The sequence below is a fragment of the Argiope bruennichi genome, chromosome 2, assembly GCF_947563725.1.
Source record: "Argiope bruennichi chromosome 2, qqArgBrue1.1, whole genome shotgun sequence".
In the NCBI taxonomy this organism is placed as follows: Eukaryota; Metazoa; Arthropoda; class Arachnida; order Araneae; family Araneidae; genus Argiope; species Argiope bruennichi.
This window is the reverse complement of record NC_079152.1, coordinates 37289885-37308569: the sequence shown is the minus strand read 5'-3', so window position 1 is coordinate 37308569 and position 18685 is coordinate 37289885. Positions and strand designations below refer to the sequence as shown.

The 18685-nt window shown below is 29.2% G+C and overlaps 1 protein-coding gene across 1 annotated transcript in view; it reads left to right on the top strand.

Moving 5' to 3' along the window:
• The window catches only part of LOC129962164 (glycine receptor subunit alpha-2-like), a 44197-nt gene extending 34450 nt beyond the window's left edge, over positions 1-9747 (top strand). Inside the window, exons 6-10 of the mRNA XM_056075902.1 lie at positions 563-721; positions 2248-2432; positions 3550-3708; positions 7404-7606; positions 9720-9747. Coding sequence (XP_055931877.1) covers positions 563-721; positions 2248-2432; positions 3550-3708; positions 7404-7606; positions 9720-9747 — 734 coding nt within the window. The remainder of the gene's footprint in view (positions 1-562; positions 722-2247; positions 2433-3549; positions 3709-7403; positions 7607-9719) is intronic.
• The last annotated feature ends 8938 nt before the right edge of the window (positions 9748-18685 follow it).

Below are 18685 nucleotides of genomic sequence, written 5' to 3'. Positions count from 1 at the left end.
GACCACGATACAAAAGCAATTTCTCGAGTAGCGTAGTTGTTAACTGGCTTATAAGCTTTCCCCACAGACTCTCCCTCCAGAGAGTCGGAGGTGAGACGAACGATATGGCTGTTGAGTGGTGATGTATTTAGCTGTTGATTCTAATGCGCCTGTGCCCAATTGGGAAGCGCCAAGCGTTATGGCGAGCGTGTGTGGATGAGTGGTTGCTGATGCTGTTGTTGCGTCAAGTGAGTCTGACGACTTTGGTTGCAGGTAGATGGCGCCACAACAACTGTACGAAGGTTGAAGGTATCACGTCCGGGTCACCAATGTGGCTGAGCGAGGATAGAACCTGGAGCCCGTCCGTGATTTGCAGTCCAGTAACATGACCACGATACAAAAGCAATTGCTCGGGTAGCGTAGTTGTTAACTGGCTTATGAGCTTTCACCACATGCGTATCATTTAGTTATATTAGAATTGGATGAATATTTCCACTAAATATTATGATTATTTTTTTACATTTCATTAAAAAGAAATATTGCGCTTCTAACTATAGATAATCATTGTTATACTTTATTTCAGTGACATCAAATGCCTTGACAGAATTGCAATGGATCGGAGGGCCGGACAGTCCCTACAAGCATGACAGAACGTCTGTTGAGGTATTGAAGGAACCTCGTCTCCTCTTGTTTTACTTCAAAGAACCGATTAATGAATCTGAAATGGATATATACACCGAAGGTTTGAAGTCAATCTACTTAAAAATATATACATCTCATTAAGACAAAATGCATTAGTCGCTACGAATGATAAATGTTTAAAATCATATAATTATAAAATAATTCTAGAAAATAATATAATAAAATAATTTCAATAATATAATGCATTCAAATAATTCATCTGTTTTTAATATTCCAAAAGTTATAAAAAGTATTCAGACTGATATTTCGAGTTGAAATAAACCCGGGATTATTTGAATATGTCTGTAAAATTTAAGCCTTAGATCTATGACAAAGACAATATTTGAGATTCATCATATTATAATATCACTATAGCAAAAGAAAATTTATCTGAAGGAGACTGATTGAGTTCACATAGCTCATACACAAGGGGGATCTTTGGTAGAACTGGATTTCGAAACCATTGTTATCTGCTTCCTGCAGCTCATTCTTTGTGCTAAGCAACAATAATCATGGCAATATATTAGGGTTTTTTTTAATGTCATTTATATAAAATTATATTTAAAGATTTTAGAAAGTAAATATATTCCAATATTTAACCTTCAATATATATATGATAAATATCTGCTACAATTATGTGTTCCAATATGAATTATATATATAAGATTTCTGATTCTTTTATACTTAGCATACAGAAACTTATAAACCTTTTCCTAAGGTTTGATGAACAAAGTTTTGTCCATATAAAGATTTTCAAAAAGAAAAAAAGTAAAGAAAATGCTAACAAATTTAGTATATATTTATAATGATTGTTAGGGGGTAAAGAGAATATGCTAGTTGTAGAATAAATGCCTGGAATTTTACTTTCATATTTTTAATGATTTAAATAATATTATAATGGCTAATGAATTTAGTTACTTTGATATTTTAGCTAGACTGTTAAAGATAGATGGTTATTACCATAGCTGAAGAATCAAAGATTTGTATTTTGGGAGATATTAAATATTTTCATATTTTTAACGCGGAAAACAGTAAAATTTGAGCTAATGTTAAATTTTAGTATTTTCTAACCTAGAAGAAAGTGAAAAAGTGTCTAGAGACCAGAAAAGTGGATCAATGCTTTACAAAATTGGAGGAAAGTCAATTAAAGCTGTAAGTGTCCGGGATATTCTCTTCGGGAAGCACCTTTAAGACAGATTATTAACTTGTTTATTTTGTTTTGATGGATCAGAGACGCGACGAAGATATTAAAAAAGACTATTGCTTCTGTTGCCATTTAATCTTGCTATATCATTCGCTAACCGAAAATTTTGTTTTTCAGTAAAGTGCGTTATTGTGTAAAACACTGAGATTCACATGAAAATATTAGCTAATATTATTTAACTGCTCCAAAAAACGTTAAGTGCAATTACTCTTCGGTTGCATCAGTAATTAATTTCTAATAGCATAAACAGTTATACTAGACCCAAAATCCTTGATATTTACAGATTATCATTCCTTCGCAAAGATTCCTGTCTTCATAGTGACTAATCAAATATAAATAAATAATATCTGCCTGCTTAAAAAATGTTTACCATTTATTGACAGGAGAATATACCACTTTGAAAATCAAGTTCTCAATTACGCGTCAATTGACAGGAATCATCCTTGCTGTATATATTCCTTCAACAATGATCGTGGTGATGAGTTGGGTTGGCTTCTGGTTAGGGGTGGAGCACGTTCCAGCAAGAGTGGCACTCAGCGTCACTTCACTCTTGACTCTCTGCACTCAGGTAAGGCATTTCAAGATCTCTCTTCAAATGTTTGCCATTCAAATTGCTAGTTCGTTGGATCTCTAAAAGTGCTTGCATTGTTTATCATGTTATTTCAATGACGAAAGTGTTAAAAAGTTTATAAAGATTATTTATTCAGATTCTATATTTTTAAATATCAGCCATATCAGAATTTCTACTTGATTTATCTAGTTAATAAGTAGGATGGTTTAAGGTTCAAATTTTAAAAGCAAATTTGGAAATCAATAATTTGTAAGCCGGCGTCCTTGCATAGGGGTAGCGCATCTTCCCCGTGACCTGGGCGTCCCGTGTTCGAATCCCTGTTCGGGCATTGTTGTTCTATCTGTGAGGTGTGTGAATGTGCCCCCCCCCCTGTAAAAAGGGATTGTGCAAGCGAATGTGTGAGTGTTATCTTCATATGAGCTAGAAGTCAGACATTTTCTTTTAATGCCATTTTGTAGTTAATAATATTTTCAATTTAGTATTCTGATTCATACATCGTTGCATGAATAACAATCATAAAATGAAAAAAAGAAAAATAACATCATTTAATTAATTTTCTTTTAATGCCATTTTGTAGTTAAAAATATTTTCAATTTAGTATTCTGATTCATACATCGTTGCATGAATAACAATCATAAAATGAAAAAAAAAAGAGAAAAATAACATCATTTAATTAATTTTCTTTTAATGCCATTTTGTAGTTAAAAATATTTTCAATTTAGTATTCTGATTCATACATCGTTGCATGAATAACAATCGTTATACAAAATATTTTTCTGTGTAGGTGCAGCAGTACAAAACTGAATTACCACCAGCCAACTTTGTATAAAAGAAAAGCTATGAATTAAAAAGAAATGAAAAAAAGAAAAAGAACATCATTTAATTAATTTTCTTTTAATGCCATTTTGTAGTTAAAAATATTTTCAATTTAGTATTCTGATTCATACATCGTTGCATGAATAACAATCATAAAATGAAAAAAAAGAAAAATAACATCATTTAATTAATTTTCTTTTAATGCCATTTTGTAGTTAAAAATATTTTCAATTTAGTATTCTGATTCATATATCGTTGCATGAATAACAATCGTTATACAAAATATTTTTCTGTGTAGGTGCAGCAGTACAAGACTGAATTACCACCAGCCAATTATATGAAAGCCATGGACATCTGGTTGTTCATTTGTATATTTATTGTATTCTCTACTTTAGTCGAATTTGCTCTTAGCTATAATAATCAACAAAAGCAATGTATTAAACAAGCTACTGAAATGGTAAGGGTTCATTGTTAGTTCTAATTTCTTTATGGCTTCTCTTAATTTTGAGTTCTCGATTTAGAAAATACTGAAGCAAATATTATCATTAATAATAAAATTTAATGTTAACACTTAACTGGGGAGGGGAAATTTTAGGACTTAACTGGGGAGGGGCGGTCTACGAGACCGCATTTCATTTAGACCCAAGTTAAATTTTCTAATGAATGCATTAGTATGAAAAACTGCCAATATATTTTGCAGATATTTTTCTTGATATATAGATATGTTTTCGAAATTTTTCAAAATATATTATCATTGAAAAAAGCAAATGCGTTGGAATATGCATTTTCTTCTCAAATGACATGTTACAATAAATAATATTCTTGAAAAAGCATATTACTTTTTACTTTTTAAATCATATTTATTTTTACAGTATATGAAGGTATATAGAAGACAATATAATGTAAAATTCAACAATTATATGAAAAATAAAAAAAATGATAATTTATAAAATTGGCCCTTTTTTATCGGCTTATGTGACTTTCATAGCACGGTTTTCTAGGGCATTTTAAATATACAGGTTAAGAACTAGTATAAAAATCAACCTATAAATTCTTTATATATATCTCTTGGTATATTAATATATTTTATAAATTTTTCAAAGTACATTATCACAAGAAAAATTAATTATGTTTGAACATACATATCAAAATCAGTTGAATGCGAACTTTTATCGATAAATTCTTCTATAGAATTATCCTTATCACTAAAATCACTTTCTATTTCATTTAAAAGTGTCTGGAACACTGCTTCATAATAATATCAGTAAACTGGATGATATTTCGGGGCACAAGTTTTAGCGCCCTCTGCTAAGCCTTGTTTATCACTGGGACACTAACAGGCAGATGCAGTCTTAGAGACCGCGCTCGAAGAAATAACTGAATTATTTTAAAAAGCACCTGCTGAAATCGGTCACAAAACAGGAAGCTACAGGGTCAATCCATTCAATTGAGCTAAAAATAGAATAGGGGTGACAGAAAATCCATCGCTAGCGGTCTCACAAACCGCACGTCCCCAGTTAAGGGTTAATGGTTATTTAAGTTGATATTATCACTAATTATAAAAAGTTGAAACAAACTTTAACTTTGTAGAATTAATGCGTAATGTAATTATTTTGTAGTTTTTTTGATATATTGTAGTTTTTATTTCACTTTTGCTCTCTCCCATTATTTAGATAGATTAGCATTGCAATGATAAAAGAAATTTGAAATTTTAATTCGTATATTTTTTACAGAAAAAGAAATTATCCATTCTAATCTAATACATTTTGTCATATTTCTAGCCAATAGCACAATTCTACACTCACAAAACTTTTGTTCTTTGCTGGCAAAAATCTGAACCAGGTGATTTTATAACCTCCTCGTTTAAATTAAATGTTTTATCGTCTGAAAAAGAACTTTGTAGAGGCTGAAAAAAATAAGAAGGTGACAGATCTGGAGAATACGCTGGGTGTGGCAACAAATCCCATCCAAGCTGTAAAATCTTTTCGAGTTACCAAGCTTCTATAAGGTCTTGCATTATCTTGGTGGAGCATACACCATTTCTGTTGATATATTCTATCCTTTTCTTTTTAAGTTAATCATTCAATTTTTTCAACCTGGTAGAAGGTGAAAAAAAATTCATTTCAAATCCCCCTAAACAGATTGAATCACCTTTTTTGATGAATATCGATCGGCTTTCGAATGCTTCGAGACAGTTCGCTTTTTTACTTCATTATCGCTTGCGTTTAACATTGTTGTAAGCGACCCATTTCTCAGCCTCAGTGATGATGCAAGTCAAAAATCTCTTGATTTGTCAAAAAATTTATGCATTAGATTGAAATAAAAATTGCATGAAACGAAACTATATTTGAAGGATGAATAGTAGAGAAAGTGGTACTAGGAATATACTCAGAAATGATTCCACAGTGGATAACACCATAAAAATGTTTATAGATTATATTATTTTTTTATCTTATGGCTGAATTTGTTTAGTTATGTGTTGTTAACCTGATGAACAACATCATCAATTTGCACGTGATATTTTTTATCACTAATAGGATTTTAAATAGTAGATAAAAATGGTTCTATTCCTCCTTTTTTTTTCTTCATTAAAATTTAGCCTGTTTTAAATATATGCTAATTTTTTTTTAAGACCTGGTTGTAGCAAACGAAAATTTTTTCTAACTTATGAATTTTTGTCTTATAAAATCTTATATAAATATATAATGATATATGTAAAAAAATTAAGTTTTGAGGTTACATATGAATTGAAAATTAAACTATATAAATAAAAGTAAATATCATACTTAGTTTGCATTTTCATTGAAATCCATAATATTTCTACTCACATAAGAAGCGTAAGCTAGGTATTAGATTATTACTAAAATGGTTAATTTTTTTAAATTGAAAATTTTATTTCGATACATAGAACAGATTAATCTCCCTGTTATGCTATTTAAATAGAAACATTGTAATTATTAAATATCCCTCAAGATGAAACATGTAGTACTTAACTAAATTTTGTATAACTCTTTAAAAATTGTTTTTTTGGCTGTTTTTAAATGATTTTTTTAAAAGATTCTATTTAAAAGTTTGGTCAAAAATACTAATATTTTTACCAAAAACAATGCATATGATAGTAGAATAATATAATTTTATTTAGAATCATAATATTATTCAAATAAAAATATTATATATGTTTTAAAATATATATATGTTTTGTATGCAATAAAAATGCAATATATTGCTACGAATCTGTAATGCTGCTTCCCAGCATAGTTGGTTCCATCATCAGAAAGACCGTTTTACAGTCATCGGTATTGGTCGGAGTCCGGGTGTCGCGTCGGAGGTCCCAGAGCTTGGCGACAAACTTGGCGACCATTTGGTGACGAATTTGGCGACTTTGGCACCAAAATAGATTATACCCGAAACATTGAGTATTTTCCCGATCCGTCCTTTAGGAACCGAGATACATCTCGAAAGTTCCTGATTGGTTAAGAGGCATCTAGCCCCGCCTACTAAGATCTATAAAAGGAGGCAGTCTGCAGCTGCCGATAAAGTAAGAGTAGTCGGAATCGACGGTAAAGAGCGAATCTTCCAGAGATTAGCAGAGCAGCGACGGAGTTAAGCTAATGCTGAACTAAGCTGGGCGCTACTGTCTGCAGTAGAGTCTCGTTGTATGCTGCTGTGTGCACGTCTCGGCTTGAAGATAATTGCCTTCTCTATGCTGTAAATAGTTGTCGTCTTTGTGCTGTCCAGTCCTGTCTTCATATAAATAAACGTCGTTGTTTTTTTCCTACTGCCGCCTGCTGATTGAGCGTTCTTCACACCATATAACTTCCACTATCCAAACGAACCCCGGAAATTTCGTAACAATATTAATATTCTCTTCATTGATTAATCTTATTTGCTAGAGTTTATGAATATTTTTGGAACTTATATCATCTGTTTATCTATTTGGATTAAAAAAATTACAATATATTTTAAACTTTTGAGATGTGCTTTAATAAAGACATTCATTATTTCAGTTTTTATGTGTTTTAAACATAGAGATTTTACATTCTATTTATTTGGGATTTTTTTCTGTGAATAATTTAAATGAAATGTGTTTATGAATGTCCTGTTATATTATTAAAGACTTCGTAAATAATCATGATGATATTAACATTTCAGCGTTCCGCAAATGAAGTGAAAAAAACAGAAAGCGAAAAGGTGCTCACTGCTGGTTTTTGGGCAACTAATTCCGAAAAAAGCAGAAAAGAAGAGAGAAAAACTTCTGAAAATTCTCCCAGCCAGAAATCTGTTCAAGAGAAATGGATTTCTAAGAATAACAGAATTTATTTCTCAAGTAAAACAGATGAAATTTGCAGAATTTTGTATCCCACATTATTTTTGATATTTGCCATTATTTACTGGATTTATTATTTAAATATATATGGGAAATAAATAGATTTCATCATAGATAGATGCAAATAAGAAATGCTAAACTGAATCTGATTTTTTAATGGAATGTCTGACTTAAAATTTTTTGCATTAAAAAATTTTCCTCCTTTTCTTTTTTTTAACAGAAACACTAATTAAATTTTAATTAAATTGTTTCACTATTAATTGGTAGAACTATTTTCTGAATATTTTACTCATATATACATCTAATACAGCTTTTTATCAACTCAATTTAAATAAATTTGCTCTAATATTATATTGCAATTTTCAAACTAAAATTTGAAATAAAGTTAAATATTTAATAATCTTTCAAAATTATTTCAGAAAATTATCTTTTCGCAATTTTTACGCAATTGCAATGGTATAGTTTAATATTCCAGTTTTAGGTTTTCACACTTGTATATGATGGGAAAAGAGCTGCAGGTTTCGAAATGCCAAAATAAACTAAATACTCCAAAAATGTTTAATTTTATATGAAGGCATAGATAGGCATTGTTGGAACGCACGAGATTATACTTCACATATTAAAACACATTTTACAGAACATGCATTACGGGATGGATTCATGTAAGTTCTAACAAGTCTCTAATTTAGAGCTATGCATATAAGTATTGAAATTTTACCTTCTTTTTCATTAACAGCTTTACTTTTAATATACAAAAACAATTATGTACATACAATTTTTCAAAACAAAAAGAAAATGAAAAAATTAAAATGTTAAATTTATTTTACAAATAATTCTAGTCTAATAATCACATTGTTTGAGAAATAATCCCAATTTTTTCATGGCTTTATAGAAGAGTTAAATATATTATAGTTCTTTCGAATAGAATATTAATACTGTTCACCTTCGAAGATTAGATAATTTGCAGTTTTTATAAATATAATTAATTAATTTTAGTTAACTAAATTTGAGATAAATTTCATTTTTGGTAATCTGAATGCATCAAATACTTTAAAAGAACGGGAAATTAATTAGAATAAAAACATTAGAAAATGCATTCAGATTACTAAATTTAGATGTGTGAAAAGCATGAAATTGTCTTAAATGATTTATAACTAATCATTCCTTTAATTGCTTTCTTGGATTAAATCTTTAAAAACTGTTACATAATATGAAAATTGGAAATTTGATAGTTCTGTAATATCTAAAAACAGAAAATTAGATAAAAGTTCTTTTTTTATAAATCTAATTTAATTAAAATTATTATTTTTAAATAGATATTTTACTCTTAAATCTACAGTAAAAACAAAGTCGCGATTAAACAGTTTTATGGAGCAATGAAGTTGGTTTAACTTTCATCTCAGCAATCAATAATATTATTGAAACTCATGTATAAAAATTATTTTAAGATTAATAAAAGGAGTTAAAAATTTCTACTGATAACTGAATTAAAATCACTGGAAATACAATTTTTGAACCTTAATAATGTGCAAAAATCAATTTTGTGCGATGATATAATGATTTAAAGGTTATCTTTGAAAATCTCTAAAATTTTGCTGAATTTTTAATTAATTAAAATTTTGAAGTAAACACCATTTTATAATAATTATAATATCTTTAATTATTATAATATCTTGAAGAAATTTTACATCAATGAGAATATTGAATAATATCTTTAAAATATTATGTTATATGCTTATTCTAATAAAGACAATATCATTCCTATTCTTCAGTGTATATTTCTAAAAATTTGATAAATCTAAGTCAAATATTCCTTTGTATAGCGTCATCAGAAAAAGAACTATTCACATTCGCTCCTTTTTTTATAAAGAAGGTTATTGTGCTCGATTATTTGTGGATATCAGAAATTTTGAGTCTCTAAAAAATTTCTTAATCTCGTCAATCATTTAAATTATTTCCATCATTGTCATCCATAAAAGGATAATATCCTTTTGGAATATTTTGCTCAAATTTCGATATATTGTAACAACTTATACTTTTTAAAAACTTCGCAATACAATTTTCCGATTTGGCTTTGCTAATAAAAATATAATATTATACAATGTTTACTTACAATAAGCATTCCTTTTTCATTTTTGTAGGTTGTTCTCGTTCATTGCAAAATTATGAATTATTCAATAAAAAGTTCATTTTTAAAAAATTGATATATCAACCTTTTGTTTCAGCCAACTGGTCTTGCATCATTCATGCAGTCATTATTTTGTTTTGCCGTTACTATCCTTTATTTCAATGCATGTTATTTTGAAGAACAGGCCCAAGAAACGGAATACAATGCCTGTTTTAGAATTTTCGATGTTTCACCTATCAGCTTTTCAAAGCAAACAAAACAAGAATTTTTTTGTTGTTATTAAACATAGATTATGGATATAATAGATTGCGTGACAAATAAATAAAATTTATATGAAGGAATTTTAAGTGGAAATATTGAAAATTTGCTTTTATATTCTTCAATGTCCTTTGACAAAGTTAAACGAAAAACATGCAATTCTCCTATAAAGAGAAAAATCATTAAATACTTATTTTCGTTTAAGGCTTGTCTCGTGATTCAAGGTTTCATTAAAAGATTTACCATTATTCATAAGATAATTTATTATTATTATTATTTATTCATTCATTATTTTGCTCCATAAAATTTCACTGACTTTTAAAAATTAATGCATGATATATTTTTTCTGATAAATATTTTCAAATAATTCTTGTTCTTTGAATCCTCCAAGCAATATCCTTATATCCATCTTCGAAAGTAAGCAACAGGTTTCATCTGTTAAAAAAAGTAAATAAATGGAATTTATTCTAGGCGGCAGAAACTGTTTGAATTGCGGTAGTTGCTTAACTTGTTCCAGAGAATTGTTTTATTATATGATAAAAGATTATAACATTAATATTTGTTGTTGTTTCTTATGGCACTTGTTATAGACAAGCCCTCTGATGAAATCAGCGATTTTAAGCCGAGAGAGCGTCTCTTGTTTTCAGTAGCGCCCTCTAGGGTCAAGAGTACGTCTTAGCTACTTACCATACCCCCATTTTAAGGGGTGGACTTCATTCATGCATTCAACTCACGCATACACAGGAGGATGACACACAGGCATATTTGTTTGCACAACCCCTTTCATACACCTCACTAATGGAACACAGGGGAAGAACAAATACGCCCGAACCAGGACTCGAACCGGGAACGCCCAGATCAAGGTGAAAACGAGCTACCCATAGGCCAGGACGCCGGTACAGTAATATGTTATTCTCATTTAAACAAATCTTTGAGCATATTGGCTAGTGTTTAGCAATGTGACATCATAGCTGTTATTCATCTCAAAATCGGTCGAGCTCCAAAACATTGTTTGCCAGCTAGAAAAATTGAAAAATGAAAGTTTAACCGATAGAGAAGTTTCGTGATTAGGGATTGCAGTATCGGGCCAAAAGTTCAATACCGTTATTAGGTATTTTTTAGATCTTAATACCGGGATACCGATTTTAATACCGGTAGTAGAAAATTTAGAAAAAGAAAGAAAACACAGGTGTTTCTTTGTTTTATTAGCCAGTTTTATTAGACGATGTAAATATCACAAAAAATAATTCGTAACTTATAAATTATAATTGTATATAAAGAATCACAAAAAAGTAAAGAAACATCTTATTTATTTAAATCACAAAAAAGTGTAAATATCACTATTCAATCTGTGAAACTATTACAAATTTTTGAAATGTGATCTTAAAAACATAATGCATCAATTGTACTGTCGTTAAGCCTGGAACATAATTTTGTCTAAAAATTACCAGCTGTTGAAAACGCTCTTTCGGCATCTACGCTAGTTGGTGGTACTGTTAGCAATGCGCGATATACGTTTTCAAAGTATTTACCTCTAAATCCCTCATCTTCAAATAAATCTATTCCTCATCGGATGGTTTTGGATAAAGCTGATTTCTGTATTGTATTTTGGTTTGATGAAATTTTTTATTTGTCGCTAATTCTAATTCTTTCCCCCATTAGATACTTTTTAGTTCAATTGTTTTCACGTGTATGTGAGTGTTGTGCTATTTCTGACAGCATTTTACTTTAACTCAAAATTTCGTATTGATATTTGTAGCCAGATTGTATTTGCCAGATTGTATTGTATTGATATTTGTAAGCAGAACACGGGGAATTAAAATATTTTGATAAAATTTAATAACATATAAAAAATAAAGAGTTTAATATAAAAAAGATCATTATTATTTTGTAAAAAAGTAATTATCAAATTTTAAGAACAGAAAGTTTTTTATTTATTCTTCATAATTTAATGTTTATGTCCCTTATATTAAATAAAAATTGCTCTGAAATATTTTATTGTGCATTAGCATTTTTTTCCTTCAGTATTACTAATTATGTGTAATGTTTACGTCTCATAAAACCGTGAGTCTTCATTGTTAAATGTAAATATCTCCTCCATTCATTTTCCCTCTCACCCCTAATTTTTCGAATTAAACCCATCCTAACGCATACACAAAAGCGCAAAGGGTTTTAGAATCCGTTGTCAAACAGTATTTTATCACTTTTCTTGATTGTACGCTGCAACTTTGTATTCACAGTCTAATTAATTTCGCCCGTTAGGGAGACATAAAAACAAAAACGATATTTTACTATTTTGTTATGTTGGCGATCCCTGAACATATAAAGGAAACAATTTTAAAAATTTCTATTAAATACCTTAAAAACGGTATTTAAACTTGTGAATATCGGCATTACAAAATTGTACAAATGGCTGAAAATACCGGTATTCGGCATACTTGTATTGCAATTCCTAGTTGCTTCTCCTTATGAATGAAAATACTATTGATATTTTTAATTGTTTTTATTTGTTTTCAAATGGTCGCCCTTTCAATTTCATTAAACATTTTTTATAACTATGGGGATATTTTGAAAATATTTCTGTGTAATATTTTCAACCATATTTTTACTCTTTCAATGAAATTAAAACCATTTTTATTATTTCTGTAAATCTTTAATCTCATGTTTTTCTGCCATTTGTAAAAATTAAGTAATGAAGATTCTATGTAATAAAAAAATATCATTTAGCTACGTCGTTATGAATTTTTATTCTTTAGTTCTATTTCATCAATTTTTGTGGAATCAATCAGCGAAACTTTTAAAGATATTTACAGATCCAATTCGATAAACAATTATTCAGTGTATTTTCTGTTTTATTATCAATATGCTTCAACCAATTTAAACACCTGTTTGAATGCTTGAATAATGCAAGTAAAATTTTCCGTGTCATTTTGATAATGAAATCGATCTTTTTTTTTATTTGAGAATAAAATATATGAAGTTATTTACGTTAGATAGCGTGCAATAAAACTTATTTGTTTAGAAACAGAAAGTTGCTTTTACATGCAAGTATGGTGTTATTTAGCGCCATCTGGGAAATTGGTACACACAATGAGAAAAAAAATAATCATACTACTAAAATAGCACTACTTAGGAGTATGTCATAACTTGATTTTTAAAAATATTTTGTTGAAGGAATTATGTAAATTAAAATGCAAATAAAAGATTTTAAATTTAATATGACTGATATTTCCCACTAACTAGGTGGTCGCCAAAAAGGCCTTCTGCACAATTAATTTTATTTGTGCATAACTTTGTTAATAGTTATCATCCATGAGATATAAAATCATAATAATCCAGTTTCAAATAGGAAAAAAAAAGACTCTCATACTTTTAGATAGGCCGTGCTCAGTTGAATAATGTTTAATAAACATTAAGTTAGGTTTTTTTTTATTTATAATGCTTATAGTTATTCATGAAATGAAAATACTAAATAAAAATCGTAAAAACAGCTAAGAATATATGCAATTGAGATACACTTTTATCTGTTAAATATAAAATTTGAAACTATTAAGTTAAAGTTTCGTTTGTCTTTGCCTTACATTTTCAGCCTTCCATTATTTGCAGATTTTTTTATTGAATATTGGCGGGATTTATAATTGCAAAATCCTGTTTTTTGTACCTTCATTATTATCAGTTTTTTTCAGAGTGATAGGAAATAATTGAAAGCAATTTAGTTTTCGTATATATAGCAATACAGACGTTCATCAGAAATTTTTCAAATGTTTCCAATCAAATCACCTAATTTATCATAACGCCCCATCAAATAAAGCTGTATTTTAAAATTTAATTAGGATAAGATAAAGCCTATAATAAACTTTTCAAAACTTTTTGACCCATTTTATCCATATTGAAACAGTGATAACTTAACTCTCTTCTGAATTGAATATATAAGTTGCGCACATAACTTTTGTTACTCAATCATCCTTTATGAATGGGCCCTCAACTGACTGAGTACATTTTAAATCAGATATTTTAATTCAGAATATATATTCAAAAAGAACGTGTGAGATAAAATCTGTTATTTTAATATCACAATGCAGACTAAATTGTAGGCTGGTTTTTCAAGTATACGAAATTTAAAAAGAAAATGCGATTATCAAAATTTTATTTTATTTTTATTAAAAATTAGCTTGTTTTCCCTATCTGTCTATAAAGGCACTCGTGCAATAATTAGCATCTTTAATTCACTGGAATTCTATATAAAATAGCAGAGTAAAATGAATCATTTCAGCTGAAGTTAGAACTTGAATGCATACATTTTAATTTATTGATTTGATTTATATTTTGACAACGTTTTTATCTTCATATTAATTAAGAATTTATGTATGTTTTTCTAATAATCTAGAGGTGTAAGTAATTATTCTGTTTTGCAGAATTTCGGGTTAGACAAATATATATGAAATAAAATGAAATTTTTTGAAGTAATCGAAAAAAGAGACCTACATTTTGCTCTTTTGTATTTTTAATGAGTTTCGGGAAAACATCTAAATATATATATAATAAATGAAGCCGAACATAGCTTGAACTAATTTGCAAATTAATTTTATTATTGTATGAAACGAAATTATAATAGATAGGAAACTTTTCGGCTTCAAAAATTCTTGTATTTTACCACTTTAAATAAGTTCACTTACTTGCCGTTCTCAATGTATAAAACCATTTCCCAATTACTTAATAGAATTATATATATTTTAAATATTTTAACAATATACATAATTTTTCCAAGAAATGCGAAATTTAAGATCATAAAAACATTATTTTTACAAAATGTATTGCAGTATCTATCTTTTCCCCCCTACGAAATACTCTTCATTAGAATAAAAACACTTCACCTCTCCTCTACATTTCCATTACTCGAAATTTCCTTAGAAATCCTCAGAATTTAAATTCTTTATCTGTTTCGTCATTCATATTTTCTAGTCTTTACATTACATCAATGCCGTCTCAACGTAAACGTTTTATATTTAAAGAACATATCACGCTAGTCGAGATCTAGTGATTAGGGAGTGCTCGTCCCGTGACATATCGAGCGAACTGAGACTAGAAATATGCAGACAATTGCACAATTCGCCTGACTTTGGGATTATTTTCGTCCTATTTTTTTAACTTACGTTTTTTGTTTGAGTCCCACGCACAGACGTTTCTTTTAGACCAAATTCGTGAGTAGAATCTGATTAGTGAATAGGATATTGGAAAAAATATTTGACCACACTCTGATGCTTACATCGCAATATAAAGATAAACGATCATTTTAACCTTGAAATCTTTGCGCCTCTCAGTGGAATGTTTGGTCCGTTTAAAAAGTATGTTTCCTTCTTTGTGAGCGATTTCCATAAATATTCATGAATATTCCATAAATTGAACACTTTGATTGCTAAATACTTTAACTATCTGCTTATCTACTCCTACGCATTTTTATAGTATTAACAGCAGCAAATAATAATATAAAAATAACATGCACCACCAGTGCAATATTGCAAGATTCTATTGTAATAATCACAGCTGTTTGGCTACACATTGAAAAAATTTATAACACAGAAAATAACTGACGAAATAAACACGATTTCATTTCTTCTTGTTGCTACGAAATGAAATATGTGGTTTTTGTGAGTGCCAGACCTATAGAATAGAAACAATTATCAAATATACTCATAGAACAAACTAGACAACTAATGCCTTCTCAGAGCGTGCAATTGCAACATTATTTCATATCAATGGCCTTTGCTGGACACATATATGAGCTCAGAGCCGTCAAAGGGTTAATAAGTATGTTTTTCCCCCAAGTTTCATAAAAATTGTATATTCAGAATTTGTTACATCTATTTATGAATCTTTATCGACAATGAAATCCCGAAACAAGGCTTCAAATTTAATTTCGCTTCCTAGCTTTATGTTTCTTTTCTTGGTGTGTCTGTTGTTGAATTTGCTAATGATTCTCCACTACATGAGCAGGAATAGACTGGACATATGAATAAGCGTCATATTATGCTTATTGTGGGGCTCCTGTGTTTAAAAGACTACATAAATTTATGTATTCTGATTTATTATATATCTCATACCATTCAAAGCTAACGCATATGGGCATTTAAAAAAATAATAATTTAGCATTCAATTAAGTACATGATCTTTAAGATGTTTTCATAGATTGTGTAGTTGCATTGTCGCATGATAAAATTATCTATGAATATAAATCCAGAACTGAAATGAATTCTGAAAAATGTGTATCTCGTGTTTTTTATTGATGAGGAACCAGACAGCCATTACATTTTATAGTCCTCCTTACATTTTCTTCTTGTTTTTTTTTTAGTATAAGCTTGAATTTTCCAATTTATTATTGTTCAATTATTTATTTCCAATTTATTACTTTTCAAAAATAAGGCTGAGTGTTCCTTAAGTTTAATTTATTTATGCATCAAATTTCGATAAAAAATATACTTCAAATATACTAATAAGAAAAAAACTGTCAGAAAAGTTTTCCAGAAACATTTTGGGAAATTCTTTAGAGATCCTCCTTTGAGTCGTCATCTGAAAAGAAGCGCAGAATTAAAATTTAAATTATTGCATGAAATATGAATAAAATTTAATTTTTACACAAATAAAATTTTTAAGTAAATTAAAATATTTTTTAAATTTAAAGCTGTCAAACTTTTTTAGAAAATTACATTTTAGAGTTCTTATATCATATACCTACTTAAAAATTGGTCAAATGATTTCAAGATTCCCAGCTGGTGGAAATTAGACAGATGGCGAAAAACCTGTAATATGAATTATGTAGATTACTAAATATTATATATTATAAGTTCACTGAATGATTTTGAATTTTTGATGTGTCATGCGTATAATTTCTTATAAAATGATTTTTCAAATAAATAAACGAATTCTTATATTTCAGCAGAATTTGATTGATTGACTTCATAGATCTCAAAAAATTAATACTTAGCAACTTTTTGTAAGAATAAATTCTTCTTAGAAAGAAATATGACAGATTTAAATGCAGTGTGAAAAATAGAAAATTAATAGTATTAAATACAGAATTGAAAAAGAAAATTTATCAATTTCTGCATTTTAGAAAAATAACCATTAATTGTACTGAAATAACCGATGAAAAAAAAATAATTTGACCTTTTTTGAAGACTAAAGTGCCATCTAAGAATTAAAGCTACAAATGAGCCAACACGATCAGAAAAATCAATTTGCATCATCCAACGAAACATCTAGAACCATCAGAAATATTCTGCCATGGGTACCGAAATTTACCTTTTCCAAATGGCCAATTATCCTCTGCAAATTCTGTCGTGATTACATCTTCTTGAATGTATAGGATATGATGCTGTGATTACATCCTCTTGCATGTACAGAATATGATGCTGTGATTACATCTTCTTGAATGTACAGGATATGATGCTGTGATTACATCTTCTTGAATGTACAGGATATGATGCTCAAAAAAAACAAAAACAGATATGGCGGCTAGGGGCAAAAAGGAGCAAAATTCAAATCATATCAAGACATAATGCAGGTGAATGGGGACACGATGGGCCAAATTTCCCAGTTTTAGAAAGAAAGTTTTGGAAATGCACTACTAAGGAACAGAACAAAAAGTTGTTATAACGTTGTAACACAAACACATTACAAAAAAATAAAACTTATTACAAAAAATAATAATAGATTGGGACACATTTTCGAGAAGTCAAAATGATATCTTGGAGAGGGAATTCTTGTCAACTGTTCTAGAAGCATACCTGCCAAATAGAAAAACAAAAAATATGTTTAGTACTTACAAATATAAGATGTGAAAGAAAATAATAGGCAATAGTCGCTGAATAGGACGTGGATATGATTTTCAACAAGCCATTAACAAACATAACTGCTGGAAACAAATGGGAGAATTAGTGGAATGGAAAAATTTCAACCTGAAGACAATCCTTTTCACATTGAAAAGGAAAAAAAAATACTTCTCGTATGTTGCACTAAACAGCGATAAAGATCTTCATGGTTTGGATTCAAAAGGTGAAATGAGAAAGCAGAAAGTTGCAAGAAATTTCAGATACATTTGTTATCCAGGATGCAAGAAAAGTATTAATAAAGGATGCAAAAAGTTTAAGTCTGAATTCAATGTTAACATTCCGTTTGCCAATGATACAACTGGTGAAATATTTAGGGCATTTGAGAAAGAAGTACTAAGTTCCCAGTTTGCCAAGGATCACATGACAGATTGGGTTAAAACGCTAAGTTCACGCGAAAGATGAATATTTCGTAGCTACTATTCGCTAATACCATGCAAAGCTTTTGCGGCCTTATCCAAGATCCATAATTTTAGAGGTAGCGGGGGGATGAACTTTGATCGGAGGGTAAGTGATAAAGTTTCGGGGTGACCATTCCCACTGGCTTCTTTTCAAGCACGTTTTACCAATTAACTGCGAAATTAACTGGGAGGAAATATCTCCAGTTAACGAGTCCCTTAGAAGGAAGAATTACAAAAATTCCATTAATTTTTTTAAATGAAATCTTAAAAAGGTGTGTATTGATCATTCATTATAAGACAAATATAGCATTCATTTTGAGTAATCTTAACCATATTATTCAAGATAATTCGAAGTTACTTCTGCCATTTTTACGCAAGTGTCCCTTAATGATGCTTGATTGCATGCGTTTCTTAAGTGCATCCAATGCATGCTG